Source organism: Micrasema longulum, unplaced genomic scaffold (genome assembly GCF_059751315.1).
Source record: "Micrasema longulum isolate JH-2025_06_02 unplaced genomic scaffold, ASM5975131v1 h1tg000323l, whole genome shotgun sequence".
Classification (NCBI taxonomy): Eukaryota; Metazoa; Arthropoda; class Insecta; order Trichoptera; family Brachycentridae; genus Micrasema; species Micrasema longulum.
Genome location: NW_028277527.1, coordinates 649,003 through 664,281, shown reverse-complemented (window position 1 = coordinate 664,281; position 15,279 = coordinate 649,003). Strand labels below are relative to the sequence as shown.

Here is a 15,279-nt window from a genome sequence, read left to right as displayed (position 1 = left end):
CTGCTGAACGCATTTTGTTATACGATCTGACTCTAAGGGCGCGAAATAGGCAAACAAGGTATACCGTGGGTGTAAATACTGGCATACAGTAAAGGAAGATTATGAGTTCAACAGAACGAAACATTTTTATTGACAATAATAAAATCGAAGTGGTTGATGAATACATATATCTAGGACACAAAGTCAAACTTAGTAAAGATAACCAGATAGCGGAGTTACTAAAAAGAATAGGGCTAAGTTGGGCTGCTTTCGGCAAATTTAAAAATATTGGTAAAAAAGAAGACCCTTTATGCTTGAAAAGACAAGTATATGAATCGTGCATATTGCCGGTGACAATATACGGACTAGAAACCATGTCTATAACACAAAATAGGAGCCAGAAATTAAAATGCATGCAACGACCCATGGAAAGGCAGATGCTGGGTGTATGTCTAAGAGACAGAGTAAGAAATGAAGAAATAAGGCGCCGAACCGGAGTCATGGATATCATAGATCGTGCAGCGAAATTTAAAAAGCAGTAGGGAGGACACTTGGCGAGACAAAATAATGGCAGGTGGACACCCAGAATAATAAAGTGGAGACCGTGGGCAAACACAAGAAGTGTTGGAAGGTCACAGAAAAGATGGGTCGACGACATTGCCTCCATTGCCGGTGAAACGTGGATGATGAAAGCGGGTGATAAGAAGGAATAGAGACTTTTATCCAGCAGTGGAGAGAATAAGGCTGAAGAAGAAGAAGAAGAAGAAGAAAGTAAAGTATTCAAATATTTTTTTTAATGTAGGCTACGAAAAATAAGTAAAGTAAACCATAAACAAATAATTATTTTAAAATGTAATACCTACGTGAGTACCATGCGCGGTCCGTTCATATATTGGATGGAACCAATGCTTCCATAGCAATTTAACCTCTAAACAATAAGTATCTATTTCCTTTTTATTTAATAAAATCAGCTGTAAGTTAACTTATCCTTTAAATAACTATAATATGAAACATTTTGAAGAGCTGGCGGTCTAAAAAGGCGCTGGCACAGCTCGCTCGATGATAAATTAGTTGAGCACTTCACTCGTCAAAGGTTAGATTTTGTACTGATTTTTAATGTTGTTACCGGCACTCACACGTAGCATTATTGTTACATCGAGTGCGCTAGGAAATGGGAAAGACGGGTAGATAGGTCCGAACTGGTCCGAACAGTATAAAATACCTAACTCACGCCAACTGCCTCTCTTTAAGGAAGTGTGTTGTGAAACTTCTATTTTGGACGCCACGTTGTCATTTGAGATACAAAGAAAAACAAGTGGTCTGTCAGATGAGGCCCACAGTGCCGATTAACCGAAACCCGAACGGTCATATTTCTAACCATGTTACAATTTTCAATTTTTTTTTCGATTTTATTCATTTATTTAAATATTTTTTTAATTTTTTTTTATTTTGTTTATTAAGAAAAACAACAGCAAGACAAAAAAATATACACAACATTATAAAAAAAACATAAAATAAAGCCAAATCAGTTTTCCACATAAATACAATTACAAATATCCAGTTCAGTTAAATACGAGTATAATTCATAGAAGTGCATGTGTGCGAGTTTTTTTTTGTGTGTGAGGATGCGTGTGTAAAAAAGTGGAGTGTGGTTTTGGTAGGTATGTGAATATGTGTGTGATTGTATATGGGTGTGAGGGTAGGTTTAAGGACAGGGTAAGTGTGTATTTGATATGAGTGAATAGAAACAATTAAAAATTATAGTGTAAAAATTTACATATATATTTTTTTTATAACGAAACAATTTTTTTTTCAAATAATAGTTTTTAAATTTTGGTTTTAAAAGTGAGTTTACTGCAATTAAATATGTCTATGTTATTGAAAAATAAATTATAATTACGCGTCAAGCGAATCAGAGGAGAGTTCTGTGCATAGTTGGTGCAAACTGTGGGTACATGGAAAAGAGATAGATTCGTGTGACGGGTGCGGTAGCCAGGTACGTTAAGGGCCAACTCAGAAACCAGAACAGGACTATCCAGACGTCCATTAAGAATGTCATGTAAAATCCCCATATCTAATAACAAACGACGATCCTCAAGACTAAGTATATTATGTTTATGACAAGAAGTTTTATAGTTAAGGTCCGTAAATCTGGATCTCCAATTGAGATGTCTCAAAAATGTTTACTGAATATTTTCAAGCCTTATCTTGTGTATGGAATACTGGGGAGACCACACAGAGGAGGCATATTCAAGGAGACTACGAACGTAAGCGAAATAATATAACATATACATTACAAACATATATTCAATACGCACATATAATAACAAAGAAAAAAATACCTGAAAGAGGCTCATGCCAAAGTAATAGGAGAATCCTGCTCCGTAAAACCCCTTCAGATATATGGAACAGATCAATATCCAAGGCAATGTTGTTCAGCATAGCCATAAGCAGGTTGGTCCTGTATATCGGAATATGAAACAATCTATGTTGACGTTGTCTTAGGTACAAACAAACCAATGCTCATCATAATCTCAGAATTATCGATCACACTGCGTTACAATTGATAAAAATGTGTAGTTAAATACACATTCCTTCTAGTCTCTAAACTGTTGTAGCCAAGCATACCCTGGAGAAACTCGGTCAGGTAAAGCCAAGGATAATACCCGCACTCTCTCTTGTAGAGATATCTCAGAAACTTATTTTGGATTTTCTCCATCATAAGAGAGTACTTCAGTTCATGTGGCCCCAAAATCATCGAGCCACTCTCGAGTCATCTTCGCACCGAGGAGTTGTAAAGAGTTATCAGTATGCGGGTTCTGCTAGTTCAATCATTATTAATACAATCCCCTTACCCTGAAGTGGCGTGCTGGTCCACTTCCGGCCAAGAGAGCCGCCGGCGGCAGAAGGCGAGCGGCGGCCGGTGCTGAGGGGCGGCGGGCGGGGGCACCACCGGCGGCTCCTCGCCCCCCGCGCGGCAGGGCCGGCGCAGGGAGCCCCCGCGCGGTGGGCGCACGGCGGGGGGCGCCAGGCACTCGAGCGTGCGGCGGCGCCCCCCGAGCGCCGTTGCCCCCGGCAAAGGCACCACCTTTGGAAAACCTGAGGGAAAAAAGATATTTAATTAAAAAAAGGAAAATTAGCGTTAAATATAAAAATAATACCATGTTTCCTAGTAGAGATAGAACACCAAAAAAACTCAATATATTTACTCGCAGACCTCTGCATATTTGTATGCACGCTCGCCGAAACTTGACTTATTTATATTTTTTATTCACTATCACTACGTTTATTATTTCTTTGTTTCATTCATCAGACTTGTATTATTTAACACTTTATATACATATACACACAAGAGCGGGCATATTGCCTTAAGGTGATTCTAAACAAAAATATGAAACAATTTTTTCATAGATGGCGCTTTTATCATTTTTTATTGAAAAATGCAATTTTTACGTTTATTTTCAATTATACTTTTACAAACCTTGGTTGGCGAAAATTTCACACAATATTGATTGTAACAAATACCATAACAATATAATTTTTGTCCTTTTTACAAAATGGTGTACAAAACAAAAAAATATTTATTTACATTACGTGCGATATTCCGTTAGGTGTTCGAATTTGCGAAGATCAAAGATATTACAGATTCAAACATTCTGCAATCGTTTCAACTTATCAAGTAATTCAGAGTTAGCATCTGGATAACATACATCTGCATAGTCAAGGAGTGGAAGAAGTAAGCTCCGGACTAATGTTGGCTAAACATCAATTAACAAGTAGTTCTGTAATCTTTTAAGTGAGTGAAAACTAAAAACAACTATAAAGTTTACGACTTAATTCGTAAACCTGATCGTGCCACCCTTAATGCTTATGAATGATAATACCTAAGTTTTTGACTGAAGTCATGCATGGAACTTCTGTGCCATGTATTTTGAAAAGAGGAAGTTTGGAAAAATTCACTTTTGAAAACATTGTTTTATGTCAACGGGTTCAAAATGAATATACAATTGCAAATCAATGAACAAAAATTGTATTTTTGATAAAATGTATAAATAAATAAAAAAACATCGGCATATAAATGATACGAACAGGGGAGGTTTTCTCTTCGAGGTATTTCTTCACACCGATTTCACTTCTCAATAATCACAACGTCCTTGTCTGCATCAGATAATTCATAGGCCACTGACTTGTTACACAAAACGCAGCGAAGGTGATCAATCTTACGTTTTAGGTGCAGTACAGGGTCAATAAAATATTCCAGTGAAGAACTAGTTTTAAAACAATGTTTCACGTCAACTTTTGCACAAATGGAACCTGGGACCTCAAGCATGGAAGAAGGACTCGCCGACCACGCCACTACGAGGCGGACATATCTTCTCTCAATTTCCTTTTTAGTTTTTTTACCCGAATGCAGCCATCGAGTAAAAAACACACGTACGCGACTGTATTCGTAATTCGCCCGGACAAAGACACGCACATCAATAGGAGCAGTTAATAATCATCGATTATTTTCCGTATTTATTATAGAAACCATCGCAATCATGGCATGGTAGGTGTATACATTTTATGGTATATATGGATAAAGCATAGAAAGTAATATCCTCCCTGCTGGCGATTAGCTTCCACCAAAGTGGCTTTCCTCTTTGTTTCTGCGAAATATTCTCATTCAACCCCCTAATTTAGGGGAGGCTCGGTACACCCCCCGTGTTCAGACATGTTTTCTCATTTAAAACAAACGCCCACTCGAGAAAAAAGCTATAACAGCTCGCCATAAATTCACCATAATTCTTCATACTGACTCTTCGACAAGTATTTCAACAATGAAAGAAAAGCTCATTAAGAAAGGAATTTACTGATGTCTTATTTTTCAAGTTTAATTTGTTAAATGTAAAATATTTATGTTTCAATTAAATTGTATAGTCCTCGCAGGTGTTTTGAAAAATACTCTCTCCTTCGAGTAATATAATATCGAGCCATCATCAGCAGAACAACGTAAGCGACAAATAGTGAATTGTGCAGGAGAAGTGTTTTTTTAATTTTTTCTGTATATTTTTTTTAATGATTCGTCAAATGGGATTTATAATAACTATTTACTGCCAATACTGAAATGACAGCAAATTGTTTTAGTACCTTCCGCTTTTAAGATAGTGGCGGTCACGCTGTTTTGCCTTTAACGTGCTGGTGACGTTGTTTTGCTTAGCTTAAAAATAATATGTCAACATATTAAAAAAAAATTAAGAGTGGAATGCGAAGTAATACATAGAAAACTGTAATTGGCCCATAATTTTGGTTCGTTTGTAAATATTGTGTTTTTATTTTGGTAATATGGCTGTTGTTTTCTTTTAATAATTGAAATAAATAAAAATAAATATCCTTAAATTTGGCAGGTAAATTTTATAGATCTATGATGTTTTTAACACTTATGCAGGGGGCAATAAGGAACACTTTTTCTTAAAAAAACGCAAATTGCCAAAAATTTCGCTTACGTTTTTCTGCCGATTATGGCTCAACAACATATAATTATTAAAATCTTTTGGCATTCAAATATACACGAATTTTAAGATTTTTTCACACTCTTACCTCCCGAAATTTAAAAGAAGCTAGTATATTTTTTAATTACTAAAACCTATAAGTACTCGTACGTCTCTATTTCTTTATGTACATGTCAGTAATCAGCATTACACAAAAAAGTTTATTATTGACTTTGATAGCTGGCTTTTGGCTGGTTTGTTTGTAAAAATCATCCTTATAAATTATAAATACGGCAACTTGTTAATATATTTCTCACAAAATAAATTATCTTGATTGAACAAACATACAGTCTAAGATGATACCTCATTTTAAATTAATTTTGTCGGTTGATTATCAGTTTGAGACCCATTGCTTATTAAAAAAATAACGTAAAATTATTTCTAAAGTCCAAACGATAAAAAAAAAACGTTGAAAATACCAATGTTTTTAAAATAATTCCTTTAGTACACACAGAATAAAAATATTTTTTTATGTCTTTAGGAATTAATGTAGCTCTAAAAGCGTTAAATTACGTTACAATACTATGGACAAATATTATTTATTTATTTATTTGACATTTTTTATACATATACAATATATATACATATAAGGTCGGGCATGTTGCCTTAAGGCGATTTCTTCCTACCTACCCAAACCGTTCAGTTTGAGAAAATTATAAATGCATGTACATATTGAATCTTAAAATTTTATACAAAAATTAAAAGCAAAGATTAACACAAATAAATATATATTTTAAACTTATAATAATTGCATTTTTTTGTTACTACGCTTGTAGTAAGAAATATAGAAATTTACTGATTTTAATGTTTACGCTTAGTGAAATCTATAAATTTACGTATGAGCATTCTTTTGTCGAATTTGTTTTATGATTGAGTTATAACAGCTTTATGGCAGTGAACTGAAATGAAACTGAAACAATATTAAGTGTTAAGGGTAGTATAATATATAATAAAACTTAACTTTGTATCCTTGGATACATTTTAAAATATTTTAACTAGATTTACATAGTATAAATTATTAATTGGCGGATTTATTTGCAAAATGAAAAGTTCTTCTAACCAACTGATAAAATAAAGATCGATATGAAAATATTTTTTTTTTGCATTACTTTATTATTACTTAGTTAATAATAACTTTTTTTTCAGTCATTCTCAAATTTACTTTGTTATAATATTAAGAAAATAAAATTTTCTCATCTTAATTGTTTTTTTTTTATTTACCGATGTTAAGTTCCTTTTTACTTTTTTGTTGTTTTTTTAAATTAAATATTTTGTTTTCACTTAAGTGTTTAATGTTAATTATTCTTTTATATTTCACAATATGGATTACATTATAAATAGTTCACTGCTGAGATTATTTCTGTAAATACTGTTTTGTAAAAGGTTCTTTCAACCCCGTTCCCCGAATTACAAATTGCTTCGGAGAGCGAACATTATCACATCTTCTGATTGCTTTATAGTGCCTGTTAATAAATAAATTAATTAAATATAAATGAAATGATGTAAAATAAACCTGACATAAAAAATATAAAAAAATTGTCCCACCAAAAAGTCTTTAGACTTAGCGGGTAACAAATTTTTATATGTATTTTAAATTATTGAATAAACGCTGCTCTGCAGAGCTGAAAACTGAACCGTTGATGTGTAAATAAATAAATAAAGAAATGAAATAATATAACACGTAGTTAGTTCAGAAGTTCAGAAAAACGAAACTTATTATCATCGTACAATCCAAATCAAGAAAAACTAAAACTTAATTCCACTGTCTCACGCGAGGTCTAAATACGTACTATGTAGGAATGTAGATGGAAGGTATTGATTTTACAACTTGGAATGAATAGTTTGGGAGAATAAGTGAAAGTGAACTCTTTGAGACTTTGGTAAATAAATCAGCAAGTTCTTGAAAAGAACGGGATTACTCCACCTTAAAACTATTGGCGTATGGCAGTGGCGAGCGGCGATTTTTTTTTATTGGTAATCTACAAAAAATGTTACATGTCGTGTAAGTACAAAATTATCTCTTCTTTATTTTCCACATCCACTCCTAAATAGAGCATGTGGACATCACCAGTGGCCTCCAAGAGACCCTATCACCAACCAGCACTCTCGCTTCGCTCCGCGTCAATCCAGCGCCTCTTAGTTCGTTCTTTAAAAGTCGAAAGATCTCCATCGACGGCCTTTCAGGACGGCGTGAGCTCGCTGGTTTAAATAACAGTTACGGTTCTCCTGAGGCATGCGAAGCACGTGTTCAAGCCAAGTCCACCACCGCATCCCCAAGACGCTCGTTATAGGAGACTGCTGCGTCCGTTCTCGGACTTCAATGTTAGTTGTAAAATCGAACCACCTTTTGCCTAATATTCTCCTCAAGCACTTACTCTCAAAACTCAGAAGTTTGGTGTTCTGAGCTTTGGTAAGGTGTCAAGATTCACACCCATATATATATTCAAATACTGGCATTATACAAGAGTTGAAAATCGGCATTTCGTTTTGACTGAATATCTAGAGTTCCAGATAACACACATCATGTTAAAAATTGCTCTAGCAACTCCTAGACGGGTTGCGAGCTCTTTGTGCATGCTTCCATCTTCAGTTATAGGAACTCCCAAGTATTTAAAGCCGTCAACTTTCTCGATCCTCTGTCCATTATTTGGCTGATCAGGGTCAGGGCAGAATTTGTTGCACATAATCTGAGTCTTTTCGACATTTATATGAAGACCTTTTAAGAAGTATTAATGTTAAAAAGTCCATAATATATAAGTAATACAATTATAAATGGCTATTTTTTCTGTGGTTCTGTGAAAATCAATTCAAACAATAATAAGTATTAACTTTGCGATAAACGTCGCTTTATTCTACACTATTTTTAAACAATACTTGTAAAAAAATTTAATGAAAATTACCACAATGAGATTCAGCAGATATTTCCATTATGTGTCAACACTGAACAGTGGCTAATTTCTTTTAAAAAAAATAACGCCAAAAACGGCCACTTCAAACGCCACATGTCCTATGTGATACATTATATGTCAACTGTATCCTAAGAAAAATAGTCCTTCGGAAAAAATGTTCGAAGTACTTGTTTCCAAATAGAGAATCTTCAAATAACATTTGTAATCTGCAGCTTGTTTTAGTACTAAAAAACCACGACTGGGTTAGAAACGTAAATAAAGTGTACTCTCTTGTATTTTTACTTTATTCACAACGTAAGTAAGTAAGGTTTATTGAGACACAGATCCCAACTGCATGTAACTAAAGTCCTGTGTTGGGTTGGGACAAATAAAGCATACGACGAAAACAGTACGAATAATAGTATGGAGAAATAAGTTGAGGTAATCGGTTAGTTTCACCGTTAACTGCGAACGAGCTGGACGCTGGGCGCACTTTATAGATATTTTTTGTAGAAGATATAAACGGTGGTAGTAATTCATAAAAAAAAACAATGATTTTATTTGTTTTACCATAAGCATAGTTACAATAAAACGTTATTTTTTTCTGTAAAATAGAATGGTAAGCTGTACATAATTACGTATTTAGACGATTCGCCCAGGGTGAACAGAATTATTTTTAAAACTATTCATTCTCTTGTGGGAAGTGACGGAATGTAAAAAATAAGTTAAGTTAGTGTACAAATCATATAAACGTAAACGTTTAAATAATGCACTAGCAGAATCTTTACCTTCAGTGGTTATATAAATGTTACACTAGATCTAACGAATAAGTTCAACATTACGGGAAATAGGACATGAAAAATGTTTTCTTACCCTTGGCAAAAATCACGTTTTTTTTTCGAAAAACGATTTAAATAAAAATAAACTGAATTTGTTGCAACAGTGAATAAAAACATTATTCAGAAGGAATTATCGAAGTCTAGGCATTTACAGAGCTTATAACCTGTCATTGGCTGGTTTAAGCATTAAAAAAAATAGTGATATTTCTCAAGCCTGGGTGTTCTGGGATGTAATTCACCACTATAATTGGGTCTCCTGGCCTATTGTGGTGAAAAAAAAATCACCATTTTGCCCATGTTTAAACATCCACATTTACTCAACTCTTCCATCTGTTGACTTTTGTGAACTGAAAGAACCAGATGAATCTCACCCACGTGATAAAGGTTTCAGCTCTTTTACTTCACAAAAGTCAACAGATGGAAGAGTTTGAATGTTACACAGTGTGTTAAGTGGCCGCATAAACCAGACAATGATAGGTCATAAGCCCTGTAAATGCCTAGACTTCCATATTTCAATCTAAAAAATGTTTTTCCTCTTGTTGCAACAAATTGGTATTTCATTATTTTTTTTATTTATTTGCAGCCTGTCTACAAACATTTGGACTTATTTTATTTTGCACGGTTTACCGTCTTTTATTTTACACAGAGATACAAAATTAAATTTACCTGCATAAATTGGTACACGTGACTGGCAATTACAATTGTAGGGGGTTCAACTTGTAAATGTCAGAAACAAAAACAAATTGTCGTTCCTGCAGACTAATCTGATCTTGTCAAACGATGTCGTACAATCCCTGCAAGTCAGCGGCTTGTACGATAAACGTCTGTTAAACCCACGTTCTCTTAGCTTCTTGTCAGTTATGTTTCAACGTTCTAATCCCAATTTTTATTAGGTTTCAAATAATTATTGTTTGCGAGAATTTTCGAGCTAATCAGATAATGACATCTCTATCCACATTCACAACCCACCCTTAAAATTCCTCCTTTACAAACTCATGTAATGTCCGTGTTCACGCGTCTCGACAATAAATAAACGTAGTTATGCAAAAAGCAGCCAGTCAACAATTAAAAAAAGATGGGATATTTGTAAAATTTTATTATTATTTTTTAATTCATTCGCTTTCCGCACCCAATGGTGCATAGGGCAATGAATTGGTACACCAATCGCAGTGCATCTTGATCATTGTTGTTACATGAAGGTATTATTATTTTTTAATTCATTCGCTTTCCGCACCCAATGGTGCATAGGGCAATGCATTGGTACACCAATCGGAGTGCATCTTGATCATTGTTGTTACATGAAGGTTAGATGATCAGTCTTACGCTTCAGGTACCAGTCCAGGGACTATGAAATATTCTAGTGTTAAAACACCTTTTTTTAAATAAATATTTCGTGTCAACCATATTGGGAATCAAACCCGAGACCTCTTGCATGATGGGCAAACGCACTGACAACTACACCACGAGGCCAATATTATTTGAAAAAAAAACACGTAAACGCCCAGTTGACTTTTACAAGTATGGTGCATACATAAAATATATAAAGTTATGATAAAATAATGCATTTGGTGTATTTGAATACATATTCCTTTATATAACTAGTTAGAAAACATTTAAATAAACTGCCTAGTAAGAAAAACTTTTAAGAATCGGTAGGTGGTCCCGTGGCTAGTGTCTCGGGCTCAGTCTCAAAGGTCCGTGGCTCGAATCCCACTTTAACCCAACTCGATTGGCATCTTCTTATTGTAAATTATTTACAACTCGATGAAAATGGCCCTCAAAATGAAATATTTGGGTAAATCATAAAAACGTAAATATTTATTTTAATGTTTAAAAGTAAGGTTATAATACACAGTTGTAAGCGGGCACAAAATAAAATGATAAACAAATTATTAACATGCTTAAAAATTTTCATCTGTAAAGAACTAAGCAGAACTGATACATACAAGAATAAAAAAAAAGTTTAAGTATCAATAAGAAATAATGAACAATAGCAAAATAAAATTTTACTCAAAACACATAACAAACAATAGCAACAGTTAATACTCTTGTATCGTAAATAAATAAGAATGCGTATTACTGACTTTTATAAAAATAAGGTTAAAGCAAAGGCTTGGTAGAGTAAAGATTACATAAAACATTAATATCATAAAACATTTGAATAAAGCAAATATTAAATGAATAGGAAAAAATAAAAGATTTGTTAAAAAGTATGATGCAGTAAGTCAATTCTATGTTCTGCTTAAAACAGCCTGGCCGTTTTTATACAAAAAACTGTAATAATCTTCTGAAAATAGTGTTGATTACAAAAACGGCATTTCTCAATTTACAGAAAACACTTACAGCACTAGAAAAATCTTACGTTAAAGATGCTAATGAGGAGATAACTACTGCCCCCAGAAATCTATTTCTCTTAAATAAATTAAAATTTATAAATACGTAAGTGGGATAAATATATAAAAGGGTTCAGCTCTTTTACTTCACAAAAGTCAAGAGTTTAAATAGTTAGCAAAATATAGACATTTAAACATAGGCAGAATAATGAATATTTCACAGTATACAGTGGCTACTTAAACCAGCCAATGACAGGTCATAAGCATTTGAAATGCCTAGACTTCCACATTCCCTTCGCAAAAATGTTTTCCTCCTCGTTGCAACAAATGTCGATCTTTTTTATTTTTTTATTTTATTTCATTTAAAGGCCAACAGACGTTTATAAATTTATAAGATAAAATTATATAATAAATACACATCATAAAGACCGATAAGAGGCTTCAACATAATACTGTTGTCAATGTTGTCACATAAAAATTATACATAAGATAAAATAACTAATCATACAAAACTTATAATATAAGTAGAAATGTAAATGTGACACATATTATTAAAAATATATCTACTTTTGAATATTGGTCACACAGTTGCACTTTATTTTATATATTTTTTTAAATTATTATTTATTTTACGAAAATATTTACAAAATGGTCTTAAAAGTCCTGCTGAGTTGTATACATACAACTCGTCAGCAAGTTCTTATAAATTGCTTCGATTATTCATATTTAACCTACATTAATAAAAATTTTACTTAAAAAACATAACATATTACATTATCAAAAATTAAAAACTATCACTAAAGCAAAAAACTTTTTTATATTAATCATTTTCTTTTTTTTTGCACCACAACAGGCCAGGTGGCCTAATTACAGTGGTGAATTACATCACAGAGCACCCAGGCTTGAGAAATATCACATTTTAATTTTTGTGTTCTCACCGGGAATCGAACCCGGAACCTTCCGTGCGTGACTCAAGCGTCTTGACCACTGCACCACGGAGGCCGCCATAATTTAAGCATACGTCTCACTCATAATTTAAGCATACGTCTCACTCACAAAATATGTTATATGTAACTATTATGGGGAACATGAAATTAAAAAGACATAAACAGACTACAAAGACAGCAAAATAAAATATTTAAGTTAGTTAGTATATGACCTAACAGAAACTACAGTACTTTAAACAAACTAAGCAAGTTAATTTAACAGAACTCTTTAAACTAGAATCCTTGAAATTTATTCATAAATTAGCCACTGGTGTAATTGTAGACGAAGAACTAAAACTTGAAAAAAAAATGTAGTAAACATGGACACAATACTAGAATTTCGGAACAATATTATACACAACCTACTTTAACGAGACAAGGACAGTCGAGACTAATAAACCGGGGACTGAAATCATACAATAAACTACCAGACAAAACCAAACAAAAGACTTGGACAACCTTTACAAAATATGTTAACCATATAATCATAATCAGTAAAATATGAATTTTTAAAAGTACAAATATTTTTTTTGAATGTATGTAACCCGTGAGGGTTTTTCTACAAAATTTAAAAGAAGAAAAAAACAAAAGAAAGACCGAGAAAGACATTGCATGAAGATGGACATGTCAAAAGTCGACATAATCGGCGCGCGTGCGTAAGAAGATCTATGAATGTAGAGGAGGCGACATCTGTATGCAAAGACTGAGCGATACGGCGCTCTACCCTTTCTGCCTACCCTCATGGGGAAACGGTGTGATGGTTTGTAAGTTTCGTTTGCTTTTTCGTACATGCGTATTTAAACTTTTTTTTAAATAATCCATTAATAATTATAATGTTTAGTTGTAAGAAATTGGTATATGGAAATAAGCTGGCTAATTTAAAAATAAAACGGAACAACATAACAAAGACATCAAATTAAAATTTAAGTGAACGGTTACAAAAAATATTTATGCAATAAAGTACCTACATTAGTACAGGTAACAAAAGACAATGCTGAATAAGTTGCAAGACCCGTTGAGGTTATTTCCCACGTAAATGACAATAAGAGAGCGATGAAAATTGATAATTTTTTTTTACGGAAACCCTTAATTCTATCTTATTTTTTTACCATCCCTTGATCTGAAGTTTCATCTTGTTCCCTCTTACCTCAATTTGTTAGAAAAACTATTGAAATTGTCCAAGAGGGTATTTTATATATACCGACTTTTTTGGGCTTAAAAAAGGTTCTCTGAAGGTGAGTTTATGGACTTAATTTTTCTTTTAATTTTTCTTTATATGAATGATTTTATGAGGTTCTTAAACGTCTTGGAAAATCTTCTATCCATTTTCAAAGCGCAAAAAAGGGTATAACAATTATTTTTTTATTCAGTGTGATAAAATAAATCCATCTAAAATTATGTTACCAATTACAACAGATTAAGAACATTTTAGAGTTTAAGTGGCGGAAATAATTGTAGAAGTGTGGATGTTCGAACCCGGGCAAAACGGTGAATGTTACGCAGTGTGTACCAGCCAATGACAGATTATAAGCCCTGTTAATGCCTGGACTTCCGTATTCTCTTATATAAAATATTATCCATCTCTGTTGTTATTTGTTAACCTTAATAACTCCCTCGGGGACGAAATCCAGTATTATATATTTTTTTTATTAATAAATTTCATAAAAGGTACATGTTTAAAAAAAAAATCTATACATATCTACTTTTACACATCTAGTAAATGTTATCACTGTAACTCTCCAAAAAAAAGACTAACTCTTGTGCTTGGAGAGTGACTTACGCTGTTGTAGTTGTTTATTTCTTAAAAACTCTTAAGTTTATATGATTTAAAATACGAGTACATGAGAACTAAATAAAAACATAGGATATATAAAGAAAAAAAACATCAAATAATAAAATACATTCATTCTAATTCAAATTTAATGTAGTTTTTACACGTGTTCAAAAAATTTCTTTAGATTTACTTTAAATATATTTATTGATTTATTATTTTGAATAGTTTTTAGTTCATTGGGAAGATTATTATATTTTTTTACACCTTTGAAAACAAAGCTATTTTGACCATGATTTATTATTTTTAATAGTTTTTAGTTCATTGGGAAGATTATTATATTTTTTTACACCTTTGAAAACAAAGCTATTTTGACCATGACTTCTGTGGAATTTAGGAATTTTAATATTATGTCATCTGAGTGACTTATTTATCTCAAATTCTTTCATTTTTTCTTTTTTTATATATTTGTATAATAGAATTTATTTTATAAAGAGTGTCTACTGTATGAACCTTAAATATTTTTAATAGACTTTCCGTATTGAATGTTGAGGGTTTCTTTAGAATAACTTTTGTAAGTAAACTTCAAAATAATGTTATAAATCTTGATAAATAATGTATAATTTATAGTTAAGTTAATTGCATATTTAAGATATTTTTTTTATTGTTGGTTTTTATTTCGTCGATGAAATGATTATTATTAAAAATAGAATTATTAATAAATATTAATATTATTAGCTACTTCTTAATATTAACTTTTATTATGATTTTTTTATAATCATTTGTGTCATCAACATAAATGTATTTATTGTATGAAAATTATTAAAATGAATGTATTTAAGAGTTTCAACTTAACATTGAACTTTCTAGCAAGTCGGGATATGAAAATAAATGATTGTGACAACTGAATTGTACATATAATATTTTTTTTAAATGACCAAATGCATATTTT

At 32.4% G+C, this 15,279-nt stretch overlaps 1 protein-coding gene across 1 annotated transcript in view; it reads right to left on the bottom strand.

Moving 5' to 3' along the window:
• Positions 1 to 15,279, bottom strand: part of unc-13-4A (BAI1 associated protein 3) — a 197,699-nt gene that overhangs the window by 176,069 nt on the left and 6,351 nt on the right. Inside the window, exon 2 of the mRNA XM_088225028.1 lies at positions 2,835 to 3,078. Coding sequence (XP_088081154.1) covers positions 2,835 to 3,078 — 244 coding nt within the window. The remainder of the gene's footprint in view (positions 1 to 2,834; positions 3,079 to 15,279) is intronic.